The 15,310-nt window shown below is 39.9% G+C and overlaps 2 protein-coding genes across 3 annotated transcripts; both read left to right on the plus strand.

Annotated features, from left to right (window-relative positions):
- The first annotated feature begins 647 nt into the window (after nucleotides 1-647).
- On the plus strand, nucleotides 648-10,708 carry LOC107697367 (fibroblast growth factor receptor 4-like). 2 transcript variants are annotated; one of them, XM_016498135.1, is made up of 20 exons: nucleotides 648-1,304; nucleotides 2,619-2,800; nucleotides 4,438-4,619; nucleotides 4,707-4,845; nucleotides 5,074-5,337; nucleotides 5,444-5,533; nucleotides 5,630-5,796; nucleotides 5,913-6,036; nucleotides 6,760-6,950; nucleotides 7,047-7,185; nucleotides 7,276-7,469; nucleotides 7,574-7,719; nucleotides 7,806-7,927; nucleotides 8,013-8,123; nucleotides 8,206-8,396; nucleotides 9,057-9,179; nucleotides 9,500-9,570; nucleotides 9,822-9,959; nucleotides 10,042-10,147; nucleotides 10,235-10,708. In XM_016498135.1, exons 2-20 carry the CDS (start codon nucleotides 2,710-2,712, stop codon nucleotides 10,409-10,411), a joined length of 2,766 nt encoding a protein of 921 aa, XP_016353621.1. In that variant the 5' UTR covers nucleotides 648-1,304; nucleotides 2,619-2,709; the 3' UTR covers nucleotides 10,412-10,708. The 2 variants fall into 2 exon arrangements, with proteins under 2 accessions (XP_016353621.1, XP_016353622.1); XM_016498136.1 differs by having other exon boundaries at nucleotides 5,077-5,337.
- A 1,450-nt stretch (nucleotides 10,709-12,158) lies between these two features.
- On the plus strand, nucleotides 12,159-12,955 carry LOC107697368 (fibroblast growth factor receptor 4-like). Its single transcript, XM_016498137.1, has 3 exons — nucleotides 12,159-12,178; nucleotides 12,261-12,366; nucleotides 12,454-12,955. Exons 2-3 carry the CDS (start codon nucleotides 12,265-12,267, stop codon nucleotides 12,628-12,630), a joined length of 279 nt encoding a protein of 92 aa, XP_016353623.1. The 5' UTR covers nucleotides 12,159-12,178; nucleotides 12,261-12,264; the 3' UTR covers nucleotides 12,631-12,955.
- Nucleotides 12,956-15,310: the final 2,355 nt, after the last annotated feature.

Consider the following 15,310-nt stretch of genomic DNA (forward strand, 5'->3'; position numbering starts at 1 on the left):
TCCAAAGTGCACGATCCAAACTTAAATTTTTATAATTCATGAACGAAAACATTTTGTAACATGATATTGATGTACCATTTTCATGGTAATGCAATGTTTGATTTTAAAATAGGTTTCAAAGGATGAATTTTGAGATTTAAAGTGTTCAACTGATATATAATTTCTGATGATTTCTAAAGTGTGATAGAGAAAAAGGCAACAAAGAAGACTTTTTTTGACAAAGGTCAGAACTCCTGTTATGATGTAGATTTTTGAGGTGCACTCTTGTCAAAAATGAGTCTATTACTTTTCCTACATAATTTTGAACAAAATCATTGGTAAAATATCTATTTAGGAGTCTTAGACCTTTCCAACGATATATAGTTTGTCATGATTAGATTAGGATTTAATTATAATATAGTGAAGTAAACTTAGGCGTCCAACAGAGGGGACGGGTGACAAGTTAAAGGGTTAAATAAATATTAATGTATGAAACCAACAAACATTACATATCTATCTATCTATCTATCTAGTCTTTCTATCATAAAATAAGCAGCCTATATTGCTGGGGTCTGCCTCTGGGGATTTGTTTTTGTGGGTAGGGGATTTAACCCCCCCCCCCTTTCCCTCTGGTTTTAGTCCATTGTTGTGAACCTTCCCCTCAGAGTGCTGCTGTCTCCCACTGCCAGTGAGACGCTTGCTCTGCCCCAGAGTGTAAGCAGTGAGTTGCCATATAGAGACTCTTCAGCTCTTCAGTTTTAAACTCACCTAAACTGTGTGGAGCAACCCATTCTACAGGAACCCAAGAGAGAGAGAGAGAGAGAGAGCGCTGAATCCCACTCCACTGTCATTACGCGCAAATCACATTATTCATGTGAAAAAAGACAGAGGGACGCTATGTTTGGTATTGGATGCTTTCCTTAACACAATCTAAGACAGGAGTTGTTGTTTTTTACATTTTGAGAAGAAAAGGAGACACGGTCTAAATCCTCCGTGTTGTTCATTTCTGTGGATATATAGCGGTTTTTGGACTCGGGAGCGCTCAAGAGCACAGCGCGAGACACGGAGAAGCTCATCAAAGAAAAGCAGCACTGGACTTTGAATCTGAAGATTAGTATTCTCTTGTGCTATCAACCTATTGGTTTTATTTTTGATGGATTTACCAGCGTAACTCAGACTTTCCCAAAAGTTGCTTATTGGATTTCCAAGGATAAATAACACGGTGAGGGAAAAAAGGACACATGAGTGTCTCGAGGGCCACCAAGATCCGAGGGCACTAAGAACTCCGAACCTATTCGGACCGGGCAAAGGGCACACGGAAATAGGTAAAATTATTGTTTGCATATGGTAAAACTGGGGTCAGATTAGTTGTATGAATATAATTGTATTAAATAATCAGTTGCTTCAGATAAATTGAAAATAAAGTATTTTTAGGGACTTGCAGTGATTCGATTGTAAATTAAATACTGTTAAGTTTGAACTTGTCTTGCGCGTTATTTCTGCGCATTTGACGAATTTAGTATGAAAACACCATATAATTTTATTCGTGAAATACAAATTCTTGTTGATTAATCTTCAAATCTAATTTCCGTTCCTGTATATATATTTATCTCTGGTTCGGGTTAGGTTTACTTGCGCTCAGAATAACTTTCATTAGCTATACCAAGTGGTTTCACACTTGTAAATAGATTTATTTAGCTTAACCAAACTCTCACTTCAGTGTGAAATTCTGGTATGTTTTGAGAGCACATGTGTCTCGTACCCGGAGAGCTTGACGTTTGGTCTTATTTATCTCTCATGCTGAGCAAAATAATTATTTTAGAAACACATTTGGAGTAAGTAAATAAGTTGTAGTCTATTAAGTGTACACGAATTGTGTTTAAATATCTTAAATGTTTAAAAGTAATTAAATTTAATACCTATGATATGTATTTTGGACAATTAGATGTTGCAATCGTTCATGTTCTGTCGATTTGTGCTACCCTGTCAGATTTTGCTACCTCCCATTAAAACAGTGGGTAGTACAATTCGACAACGAAAAATGCTACCTGTAAAATTATGGTTTATTAACGTCTACACCTACCCCAACCCGAAACCTACCCATACAGTAATGCAGATACAGTAATTATGTGTTATATTCGCGGTTGTGGCTAGAAGGGATACAGCTATAGGAAACCAACAATAAATTATTTTTTCTACCTATTACATTGTGTTTTATTAAAGTCCACACCTACCCCAACCCTAAACCTACCCTTATACAGTAATGCAGATACATTAAATATCGTTGTTCAGTGTGAGAAAAAAGGACGCAAGTAAACCCTGGTAGGACAATCTGACGAAATCTGGATGAAATGTCAAGACACCGGATCCAATTCATGTGTTTATATAGAAACGACCCATTAAAGCACGTTGTACAGGTCCCATTCATAAACAACTGTCCTTAACTGCTGCACATTCGTACCTGAGGGTTATTCATGTTCATGAGGGACGTAGACAATGTCCAACAATGATGTAGGTGTACAACAGGACATTCATTTTCAATGTGGTTTTGTGGGCAGGGTTGGGTAAAATGTCATTTTAAAGGTTCACCTTTCACAATATCTTCTGTGAATTGCAAATCAGCTCTGTTTTTCTCTCAGGTTTGTGACTGCACTGAGGTTGCCAATGCCTGGAGTCAGCATTTGAAGCTGACCAGCTGTCTCCCACACTTACAAACATTACCTCAGCAAGATGTTGAGCATCTTTAAGGTTTTCATTACCATCTGCTTAACGGAACTAGTGTTTTCAAGAAGCATACCATCTGGGGAAGTCCGGGCAAAAGGTATGGATTAAAATAAACAATTTCATTTGAAATCACTCAGATCTGACACTCTGTAATGAATGGTTTGAATATATGATGAATATTCAATATATGATAAATGGAGCTGAGCTATAAAGAATTTAAGTCCAGGGTAAGTTGGAGAGGATGTAATCGTTTAGAGAGTAAAACAATCCCAGTATTTCCTTGAGCCATAAACAGTGCTACCTGATCCTGCCAAAGCCCCGAGGCTCGGAAGTGTAAATCTGTCTGGCCCAGTGCCAGTAACAGGGGATTGTGGGATGCTAGGAGGGGTGGGAAAGATGGGTCTCCTATGTAATTGTACAAACACTGCGTTGTCTATATTTTATACCTTCCGGGAAGATTTTATACCTGTCGTGTCCAATTATCTCCAAGAGCTATTAAGACTTTCATAGTACTGGCTCCCAGAGTTTGTGTGTGTGTGTGTGTGTGTGTGTGTGTGTGTGTGTGTGTGTGTGTGTGTGTGTGTGTGTGTGTGTGTGTGAAAAAGCCTCACGAAAACAAATCAGAGGATTGTTTTAAATCACAGTATTAGCCATAAGCTTTATGTGGCATTACATACAATTAGGGAACAGATGTAGACCCTTGTGAAGACTGGGGCAAAGTGTTTGTTAAAAGCATCTTTCTCTGAACACTTGTGAGCTACATTCAGTGCTAGGAAGGTGATAAAGGTTGAAAAACCCTGTGGTGCAGCCCAACAATGTCCCACTAAGTTCCTGCCAGGGGAAATTAAAGTAATTTGACAACTGTAAGACTTTAATGGGCAGAGCCACCCAGACAAGTGAGAAATGCAGAGCTTAAAGAACAAGAAGAGGCAGAAATGAACTTGTTTAGGGGGAAGTACAAATATGAGTATTTTTATATAGTAATAATTTGATTTATCTACAGCTAAGTAATATAATCCCTTATTTTCAATTCAGAAATAGCACTAGTTATTTGTGGATTCTAGAGGTTATAATAGACACTATAGTATATACATTTGTTTATAAGACCTTTATAAAATTTCAAACTTTCAAAAAGGAAAAGTAGTTTTCCAATAGTTCATTAGTAGTGTATGCCACTTCAGGATTGCAACTCACCCTCTTATGATACCATCGAATCTAAAAATGTAAAAGTGTTTACTGCATGAGCCTGAAAGCCTCGTTTTAGTGCACGCATGTGTTTGTGTGTTTTGTTTAGCTTGTCCTTTATTTTCCCGCTGACCATTCACACCCTCTTCAGGGTCAGATACCGGCCAGGCCATAGTTTTATTCAGTGAAGTTCATTAGTGTATTGGTGGAAGAATGTTATGCTTCAGTGCTGGAGGTGACATTGCTTGGGTATGGGGTGTTCTTCACTCAAATGCTCAATATCACATTCACCTCCGGGCCACAAGGAACACTGCTGTGAAGTCAAAGTTAGGTCATTCTCAGCTGAGAATTGTGTTTCTGTTCTCTCTTTTGTTTGTGGCTTTGTTTGCCTGATTTGCTCCAAAACAGCAGTGGTGATCTCTGTGAGAAAGGCTGTGGTTAGCAATTAGCGAGAAGTTATGTTAATTAGATGTGTTTATTAAATATGGTTTATACTACAGTCTACTTACAGTAGTAGTTGTTCAAAACCTCCTTTTCTCTGTCCGCCAGATATCCGAGTTTCTCGACCAATTCTTATTCCTGGATTTCCTGAGAATGCTACTGTGTTGGTTGGAGGACATGTGAAGCTGGTGTGTAAACTTCACCAGCCAGCCTCAACACGTCTCCAGTGGTTCAAGGAGGACAGCAATCACCTGGGGCCTGATGGATCACCACTTCTTACAGCGCTTACGGTGAGAAAGTGATTTAAAGATCCTTTATTATGCATATTTTCTGTCTTCAGGAAAGAAGGAGTAATGTTACATTTGTTTACCCCGCAGCCTCTTCTTGAGAACCTCTCCAAAGTCAACATTCTTCCTTTAATGAATGTCTCTGTGGAAGATGCTGGGGAGTATGTATGCAAGGCGGAAAACTCAGTTGGTCAAACTACTCGCTCTGCCTTGGTGGAAGTCTTATCAGGTAAGCCATATCATCCAATATCATCTGACCTTCTCATCATCAGGGCAGATCTTCCATCATTCTCTGACAGGTCAGCCTTTGGCGTTATATTGCCATGAAAACCAGTTTATTAGTATTTAGGAGGACAAAACTGACCACTAGAGTTGAAAGGTCACATCTAAGGAGTAAGCTTAAGTTTAGTGTGATAATGTTGCCATTAGTAACTTTATTTTTCATGTTTGGTCCTAGAAGTTTCTGAGGAGCCAACTGAGGAGACATCAGAGCATCTACTCCTAGAGCTTGGAGATGTATTAAAACTCCGTTGTGATACAAACCGTCCTGGAACTGTCCAGTGGTTCAAGGGTGGTGTACGGGTGCAACACAATGCTCGTATCCAGATAAGGGCAGCAGTCATGGAGATTGCTGATGTCACCTATGAAGATTCAGGAGTGTATGTGTGTATGCTGCGTGGTACCAAAGAAGCTCTACGCAATTTCACTATCACAGTGGCAGGTAGGCTCTGCCACATGGTGACCTTTCAGCAGATTTGTAGTCTTCATTAATTACTCTTCTTTTGAATGCTTGTGTAATAAGATGAACACTTACTGCTTCTTTGCAGATGCTGCAGGATCAGGAGATGACGATGAGGACAATGGCCTTGATGATGCTGGTCCTGAAACCGAAAATGACCAGGTCTACATCTCCAGAGGTTAGTGTTCGTTGTAACTACAAATTCAGTGGCGTTCAGCTCCATTTAAGTTTTAGAGTGATAGCTTGAAATGAACCGTTGTTTTTTACGTTTTAGCACCATATTGGACTCACACTCAAAGGATGGAGAAGAAGCTCTACGCAGTCCCAGCTGGAAACACTGTCAAATTCCGCTGCCCTGCCACAGGGAGCCCTCTTCCAACCATTCGCTGGCTAAAGAATAGCAGAGAATTCAGAGGAGAGCACCGGATTGGAGGCATCAAGGTGGGTGATTGCTATTTTTGTCTATTGTAGACTTAGCAATGATTTGAACTTTTCGAAATCTCACAGTAAATATCAGTATAACCTCATGCTCACATGTTACCACATTGTGTTTGTAGCTACGACATCAGCACTGGAGCCTGGTCATGGAAAGTGTGGTTCCCTCAGACCGTGGGAACTACAGCTGTGTGGTGGAGAACAAGTATGGGTCCATCGCTCACACCTACCTCTTGGACGTGTTGGGTAAGATGGCTTCTGCTTGCCTGCTCTAGACAGCCGCCTGGCTCCACGAGGAGCCATCGCAGGCTTGCCATGCTTAGCAAATGTCAGAGGTAATAAGCATCAAATCAGTGAGATCCTGTACCAGCAGCTCAGTGGCGTCACATAGCAAGACAGGCACCAAATGCACCTCAGAGAGAGCCACAGGCCACACTGCTACACCACAGGCAAGAGGGTTCACTCAAGGCTGTATATGTCTATACAGATATTTAAGATCCACACTGGAAGAGGGCAATAAATATCATCACAGCAGGAGAATGTGGGGTGGGGGCTGGCATTGGTTTGTATGGTACATGCCTGGAGGCGCTGTGGGTTGAGGCATCCAGACCAATTTTCTACCTGACCTGTGACAGGCCTGTTTGTTAAGAGACCGGCGTGGGGTCAACTGCTGTGTCCTAGCAGACAGGTGGAAAGAACAGAGAATAAAGAGCCCATCTACTTCAAAGCAACCCAACACATGGGCCTGGCTCTAAAAATCCCTTAATGGAACTAATTAGTGAGCGTTGATCAGCTTTGGAAGTGCCGCTTGTCTATCCCTGTGCCTTATCTTTCTTCAAATGCTCTTGAATGTCAACTTTCATAGGCAACATAATTTTGTAGGATGTTGAGAACTTTTTGATAAAACTTTTGTTCAATATCTTTCAGATATAGTGTAGAAAAGTAAAGTCTTCCAATTTCTTCTTTCAGAACGCTCTCCACACAGGCCCATCCTTCAAGCTGGTTTACCCAAAAACACTACAGCTGTAGTGGGTGGAGATGCCCAGTTCCTGTGTAAAGTCTACAGTGATGCCCAGCCTCACATCCAGTGGCTAAAACACATAGAGATGAATGGCAGCCGCTATGGGCATGATGGCATTCCTTACGTGAAGATTGTGAAGGTACTTAGCAAGTCATCCATTATACTCTAGAGGTAAAACAAATCATTGTGGAGCGAACAAGCATTAAAACGTTGATTTTTTCTTCCAACTTCTTAGACAGGAAGCTTGAACATGTCTGAAGTTGAAGTCTTGTATCTTACCAATATCACAATGGAGGATGCAGGAGAATACACCTGCTTGGCGGGAAACTCTATTGGTTTCTCTCATCAGTCTGCTTGGCTTACAGTCTTATCAGGTAGGTTTTTATAGACACATTGATGACTCAAATTCTAAAAATTCTTTGAGACTCAAAGGTACAAGTAATGAAAACTTGTCAATTCCACAGAGGAGGATGTGGCCAAGGAGATGGACCTTATGGAGGCCAAGTACACTGACATCATCATCTATGCTTCTGGTTTCCTTGCACTGGTGATGGCCATTGTCATAGTGGTACTCTGCCGAATGCAGGTTCATCCCAGTCGGGAGCCTTTTGATACTCTCCCAGTGCAGAAACTCTCCAAATTTCCCTTACGCAGACAGGTAAGATGACACTTGTGAACAAACCTCATGATAATTCCCCAAGAACGTGGAATTCAACAGAGCATTCTGGATTCTAATCCTGTATGTTTTGGACCCTATCACAGTATTCAGTGGAGTCCAATTCTTCCGGAAAATCAAGTGCTTCACTGATGAGGGTGGCTCGTCTTTCCTCCAGTTGTTCCCCAATGCTGGCTGGAGTTATGGAGTTTGAACTGCCTTATGACCCTGACTGGGAGTTTCCAAGAGAGAAGTAAGCAGTACCAGCAACCATAGCTGTAAAAAGTTTCCTTTTATATGATGGTGAACTGAATATTTATTTGAAATCTTTTGTGCCAGTTTGACATTAGGTAAACCACTTGGAGAGGGCTGCTTTGGTCAAGTGGTGAGAGCAGAGGCTTATGGGATAAACAAAGAGAATCAAGATCAAGTGACAACTGTAGCTGTTAAAATGCTAAAAGGTAAGTTTGTACTTACATGCATTGTATTAAAGTGTTGAGCATTTTTTGAATCGAAGTCTAAGAAGGAATTTTTGGTCATTTTCAGACGATGCAAACGATAAAGACCTGGCAGACCTCATCTCTGAGATGGAGCTAATGAAAGTGATGGACAAGCACAAGAACATCATAAATCTTCTTGGTGTTTGCACACAGGATGGTAAGTTAAACACTGGCATCTCATGGTTGTATGAACTTCATTTGGTGATTTGACTTCAATTCAATTTATATTTCTGGTTCAGGTCCACTGTATGTGCTGGTTGAATATGCATCTAAGGGTAGCCTACGGGAATATCTCAGAGCACGTCGACCTCCTGGCATGGACTACACCTTTGATGTGACCAAGGTTCCTGAAGAACAGCTCACCTTTAAAGACCTAGTTTCCTGTGCCTACCAAGTCGCAAGAGGCATGGAGTACCTGGCCTCTAGAAGAGTAAGTTGCTCGCAGGGCTCAATTAGCTTCGTTTTGAAACCAGCCCCCCCACATCTTATCAACACATCCCTTTGTCTGACACGTGATGCCAAGCATTCCTTAGTGTAGTGGTGGTGTGCCGTGTTTACCGCTGTGTCCATCCTGTCTCTGTGGGCTTTGTCCTTTTTAGCACTGCCATAAATCTGTTAGCAAGCAGGCGCTCGGACCCGCCTGTGCACTGGATTGTATTACTAGCTTTTTGTGGCCTGCTAAGAATGCAGTCGTCTTAAACCCCTCCATTAAGGGCCACAAACCAGGGGCCATTTTCGTCCTCTTTTTCAATCCTCAAATACCACTACTATTTAAAATGAAAACCAAAATAAACTTAATGACATGCATTTCCATCAGAAACCATTTATGTGTTGTTTTAAGTCCAAGTCTATTTAAAGTTAGGCTTGTTTAAACTTTTGCAAATGTTGCTCACTGTATGTTGATTTATACAGCATTTCTCATATAGAAAGTAGTTTGTCTTTTCTGTTGAGGTTTCATCTGGTTTCATCTGTGGGAACAAAACTAGCCTCACTGTGAACATGTTTATCTACTTACCAGAAGCTGAAAAGAGTCGCCAAAACATTGTTTGGGCCATTTCAAATAAATAGAATTCTCTTTTTTTCTCAACAGTGCATTCACAGAGATTTAGCAGCAAGGAATGTTCTTGTGACAGAGGACAATGTGATGAAAATAGCAGATTTTGGTTTGGCAAGAGGAGTGCATCAGATTGATTACTACAAAAAGACCACTAATGTAAGTAACAATTCTATTCAAGACTTTCTTAGAACTGTAGCTAGATGTTTTTGCTCTTTTGACGACATCTCATTTGTAAGCAGGGCTGTATGAACCTTTATGTGCCATTTTAAAATCTTAATGCTTTTAAAGACAGATGTGTAATGTGTCTATGCTGATTGGCAGACAGCTTAATAGAAGATAATTAGGGAAAGGGGGGCGGGGATTAGTGAAGGATTGGGCAGTCATATTTTTGTGGATCCAAAGGAAGTGGAGTGCTTTGGCTTGGCCTGTGTGGCAGCTAACTGTCCCACTCACAGCCCTGTTGTTTCCAATTTCAGGGACGTCTGCCAGTGAAATGGATGGCACCAGAAGCCTTGTTTGACCGAGTCTACACACACCAGAGTGATGTGTAAGTCTGACTAATCATTGCAGCTATGCCAAAGAATCAGCTGAGCAGGGATCCCCCTGCCTGGAATGTCAGCCCGTTCAGATTAACCAGAATGCACCAGTACATTTTAATCCTGATGGTGGATGTTTTTAATGACTAAAAAAATTGTCATAATGACTAAAAAATGTTCTCAGCAAGAAGATTGAATTAGTACAGCTCAAGCTGATTACCCTACATGGTGTGCTGACATTTTTGATCACTTGCTTCCTCAGTTGGTCTTTCGGAGTTTTGATGTGGGAGATTTTCACTTTGGGAGGATCACCATACCCTGGGATACCAGTAGAGGAGCTTTTTAAGCTGCTGAAGGAAGGTCATCGAATGGACAAACCTTCCAACTGCACCCATGAACTGTAAGCATCAATCTGTTCACCCAAAAACATGTTTAATGTCAGTCTTCAAGGTTATGTACTTATATTCCAATTGCTTTTATAGCTACATGAAGATGAGAGAGTGCTGGCATGCAGTACCAACACAAAGACCAACATTCAAACAGCTTGTGGAAGAGCTTGATAGGGTGCTGGTGTCCATTTCAGATGAGGTAAACACCTATTTCGGCAAGAGTTTGAGTCCTACAATGTTGTTTTATAGCCAAACCACTAAACCAGTTGTATTTTTACATTTTCAGTACCTGGACCTATCCACCCCTTTCGAACAGTATTCCCCATCTTGTGAGGACACCTCCAGCTCTTGCTCTTCAGACAATGATTCAGTGTTTACCCATGATGCTATGTCAACTGACCCATGCCTCATTGGCTACCACGATGTGCACTCTCGGATGGACCTGAAGACGACAATGCGATAGTCCTTTTTGGGCACAAGCTTATGGACATCAGATCTTGCTTGGAAACACTTCGGTACAAGGATTTTCACCTTTGTTGCTCTGCCTAAGAACATTATAACAATGCTTGGCACTATGAAATTTGGTGATTGGTAGTTTTTACAGAGAAACAGGACTGAGTCTGGTCATGAGCTTTTTTGTTTCAAGTTTTTATTGAACGGGTGCTGCTGTATGTAGAAAGCTACATTGGAGCAGAATACAGGAGCGTTTTCAAAACAGACTTTTTTTTAATAAAGAACATTTATTTTGATATAAAAAGCAGATAGCATTGATAAATATAAATATCTCTCTATATAAAATTATTCTACATTTTTTTATTTAAAAAACTGTCTTAAATCTCAGGATCTTGCATGTTAAAAATTGCTGTAGTGGCAGCAAAGTGCCTGATTTTTGATTTCCTGTGAATACCTTAAAATCTTTTATGTACATATCATTACAGAAAACAATTACATTTTATAAATTATTCTAAATGATATAAAGTGAAGGTGTTACTTAGGTGAAGAAATTATGTAAATCTGTTCTGAAGCTATCCCTGAATGATTCTTCATTTCATCGACACATTTACAATAGCTATTGTTTGCTGCTCATACCATTGTACACTGTCAAGGCTAAACCTCTGAGCACTCAACTTCCTGTTGTTCTGTTCATTTCATGCCTCAGCGTTTGGTAAGCATGGTTTGTCATGGTCTTCTCCCCAGCCATTCATCCCATTCAAACTGAGACATTGCGGGGACCAGCATCGCTTCCATTGTCAGTACTGTACAGAAGAAAAGGACTCGACTGAATGTGAAATGCCTTGATATTGATTGATTTCAAATGGTGAATCCTCCATTGTTTGGCTGTAACCTTTTAACCACCCCAGTTTGTTTGCAGGGTCCAGGCATAGGCCTAAGTGGACAATGGTCTCATACAGATGTAATGTGTGTGACTGCTGGCTAGGGTGATTGGGGGGCTGTCTAAGGCCTGTGTGCAAATGAGAAAGCCCCTTATTATGCTAATGGTTCCAGCTGCCCATCTTTATCCTGCACTATCTTTTAATATACAAATGCTAATGCTGGCCTTTCAAAACAAACTCAGCAATGTCCTTCAGGGAATGCAAAGCCTCATCCCACAAGCTGATAAGAAGCCAATGGCTTTTTTCAAGTTAATTTACCTTGTACTTTGCATTCTTAGCCAGGGACACTCCTATAGATCCCTTTGGGCACATTCTGGGACAATACTCCGAATGAGTTTCCCCAATGTGAGCGGAACTGTTCAATTTGATTTATCACCAGAGCTCAATCTTCTTTCAGGCAGCTACAGTGATGTATGACGTCTAAATAAGAAACAAATGCTTAGGCAGTGCATGACACCTCCAGAATTGTAAGAGCACATTCTTTGTGTATGAAATTATAAACCACATGACATTCCATTAGTGTATTCCTCAGTGTAACAATCAAACAATGTTATTATAAATTTCCCCTCAAGAGAGTTATTTTAGAAATATTTAATTTATTTGTTTATTGTTCGTTTTATATTAAATAAAGTATAATTTAAAATACTGGCCCATATTGTCTATGTGAATGTGATCAAATTGCAGAACATGTTTCAGATCAACGGTTTAACAAGGTAATTATTTGTTCTATGGACATCAGATCAACACACTATTTTGTGCTATTGTAAACTGTTTGTATTTCGATCTTCAATTGGGCAGATTGACTTACTGAAACCTTCCAACTGCACCCATGAACTGTAAGCATCAATCTGTTCACCCAAAAACATGTTTAATGTCAGTCTTCAAGGTTATGTACTTATATTCCAATTGCTTTTATAGCTACATGAAGATGAGAGAGTGCTGGCATGCAGTACCAACACAAAGACCAACATTCAAACAGCTTGTGGAAGAGCTTGATAGGGTGCTGGTGTCCATTTCAGATGAGGTAAACACCTATTTCGGCAAGAGTTTGAGTCCTACAATGTTGTTTTATAGCCAAACCACTAAACCAGTTGTATTTTTACATTTTCAGTACCTGGACCTATCCACCCCTTTCGAACAGTATTCCCCATCTTGTGAGGACACCTCCAGCTCTTGCTCTTCAGACAATGATTCAGTGTTTACCCATGATGCTATGTCAACTGACCCATGCCTCATTGGCTACCACGACGTGCGCTCTCGGATGGACCTGAAGACAACAATGCGATAGTCCTTTTTGGCTGAGGGCACAAGCTCGTGGACATCAGATGTTGCTATGGAAACACTTGTATGAAAAGCGGTACAAGGATTTTCAACCTTTATTGCTCTGCCTAAGAACATTATAACAATGCTTGGCACTATGAAATTTGGTGATTGGTAGTTTTTACAGAGAAACAGGACTGAGTCTGGTCATGAGCTTTTTTGTTTCAAGTTTTTATTGAACGGGTGCTGCTGTATGTAGAAAGCTACATTGGAGCAGAATACAGGAGCGTTTTCAAAACAGACTTTTTTTTAATAAAGAACATTTATTTTGATATAAAAAGCAGATAGCATTGATAAATATAAATATCTCTCTATATAAAATTATTCTACATTTTTTTATTTAAAGAACTGTCTTAAATCTCAGGATCTTGCATGTTAAAAATTGCTGTAGTGGCAGCAAAGTGCCTGATTTTTTGATTTCCTGTGAATATCTTAAAATATTTTATGTACATATCATTACAGAAGTCAATTGCATTTTATAAATTATTCTAAATGATTTAAAGTGAAGGTGTTACTTAGGTGAAGAAATTATGTAAATCTGTTCTGCAGCTATCCCTGAATGATTCTTCATTTCATCGACACATTTACAATAGCTATTGTTTGCTGCTCATACCATTGTACACTGTCAAGGCTAAACCTCTGAGCACTCAACTTCCTGTTGTTCTGTTCATTTCATGCCTCACCGTTTGGTAAGCATGGATTGTCGTGGTCTTCTCCCCAACCATTCATCCCATTTAAACTGAGACATTGCGGGGACCAGCAATGCTTCCATTGTCAGTACTGTACAGAAGAAAAGGACTCGACTGAATGTGAAATCCCTTGATATTGACTGATTTCAAATGGTGAATCCTCCATTGTTTGGCTGTAACCTTTTAACCACCCCAGTTTGTTTGCAGGGTCCAGGCATAGGCCTAAGTGGACAATGGTCTCATACAGATGTAATGTGTGTGACTGCTGGCTAGGGTGATTGGGGGGCTGTCTAAGGCCTGTGTGCAAATGAGAAAGCCCCTTATTATGCTAATGGTTCCAGCTGCCCATCTTTATCCTGCACTATCTTTTAATATACAAATGCTAATGCTGGCCTTTCAAAACAAACTCAGCAATGTCCTTCAGGGAATGCAAAGCCTCATCCCACAAGCTGATAAGAAGCCAATGGCTTTTTTCAAGATAATTTACCCTGTACTTTACATTCTTAACCAGGGACGCTCCTACAGATCCCTTTGGGCACACTCTGGGACAATTGGTGTGCATACTCCAAATAAGTATGCGAGTTGATTTCTCCAAATGTGAGCAAAACTGTTCAATTCGATTTATCACCAGAGCTCAATCTTCTTTTCAGGCAGCTACAGTGATGTATGACCTCTAAATAAGGAACAAACGCTTAAAGCAGTCCATGACACCTACAGAATTGTAAAAGCACATTCTTTGCGTACGAAAAAAACAAGAATTGTAAACCACATGGCATTCCATTTGTGTATTCCTCACTGTAACAATCAAACAATGTTATTATAAAATTCCCCTCAAGAGAGTTATTTTAGAAATATTTATTTGTTTATTGTTTGTTTTATATTAAATAAAGTATAATTTAAAACACTGAGCCACATTGTTTTTGTGAATGTGAGCAAATCACAGAAAATGTTTGAATTTTAGATCAAGCATTTATTTTTATTTAACAAGGTCATTAGTTATTCCATGGACATCAGATCAACACCCTCTTTTGTGATATTGTAAATTATTTGTATTTTGCCTGCTTCAGTCAGGCATATTGACTTACTGATCACACCTCAGTATCACCCGCTAGACGTCTAGACGCATGTCTGATGCATCACTGACTTATCTCTCATGTGTAACAAACCATTATGAGACAAACGGGACAACTATCACTACAGTCCAAATGTGTCTGTCTCTCCATGGAGACAATCTCAGCCAGCTGGTCTTGGTTAGATAAGAGTTTGTCCACCATGGACTGGGTGTCTCTCATCTTTGCATGTCGTGCATCTTTAGCCAAAGGGCAAAAGCCCAAACCAGCCTTCCAAATGCCATGGGCTTCATCAAGCTCTGGCTTCCTACTTCATTTTTTCATAATATAGGGTGACCAGATGTCTATGATTTCTGGGGACAGTTGGAGCTGTTCTTGGAAATGTCCCTGCCAAAATACATCAGAATTGTCCTTGTTTTTAAGTTAGAAATGCATTGGAAATTTCATTGAAAAATGTGGCACTGAATCATATTTGATATTGAGATTCAATTGTCGTAGTGGGTTTTCAGTGCCTTTCAGTATAAGTTAGTGGCAGCCATTTGTGTTTTTTCTAACATGTTACCTTTAAGACAGACCTATTTATTATAATCCAGTCATAGCCAGACAAACAGTAAAACCAAACATCTTTAATGTTCAATGCTTTTTCCCCCCTCCAAATTCAGGGTATACAGTTGATGCGTTAAAGCATTTGAACCCAGTACATAAGTGTTGCTAGCACTATGCTCTACATAATAATAATAAACATGGTAAATGGTATATCCCTTGTGAAAAAAGTGCACTTAATTGTATTGAATGTGCACTTGCAGTATACTTCAAATCTCAAAAGTATATTAAAACTGCATTTCAGATAATATAATATTAATTAAATAAAAGGCCACTTAGGTGTAGA

This window comes from Sinocyclocheilus anshuiensis, unplaced genomic scaffold, assembly GCF_001515605.1.
Source record: "Sinocyclocheilus anshuiensis isolate Anshui unplaced genomic scaffold, SAMN03320099.WGS_v1.1 scaffold1095, whole genome shotgun sequence".
NCBI lineage: Eukaryota > Metazoa > Chordata > Actinopteri > Cypriniformes > Cyprinidae > Sinocyclocheilus > Sinocyclocheilus anshuiensis.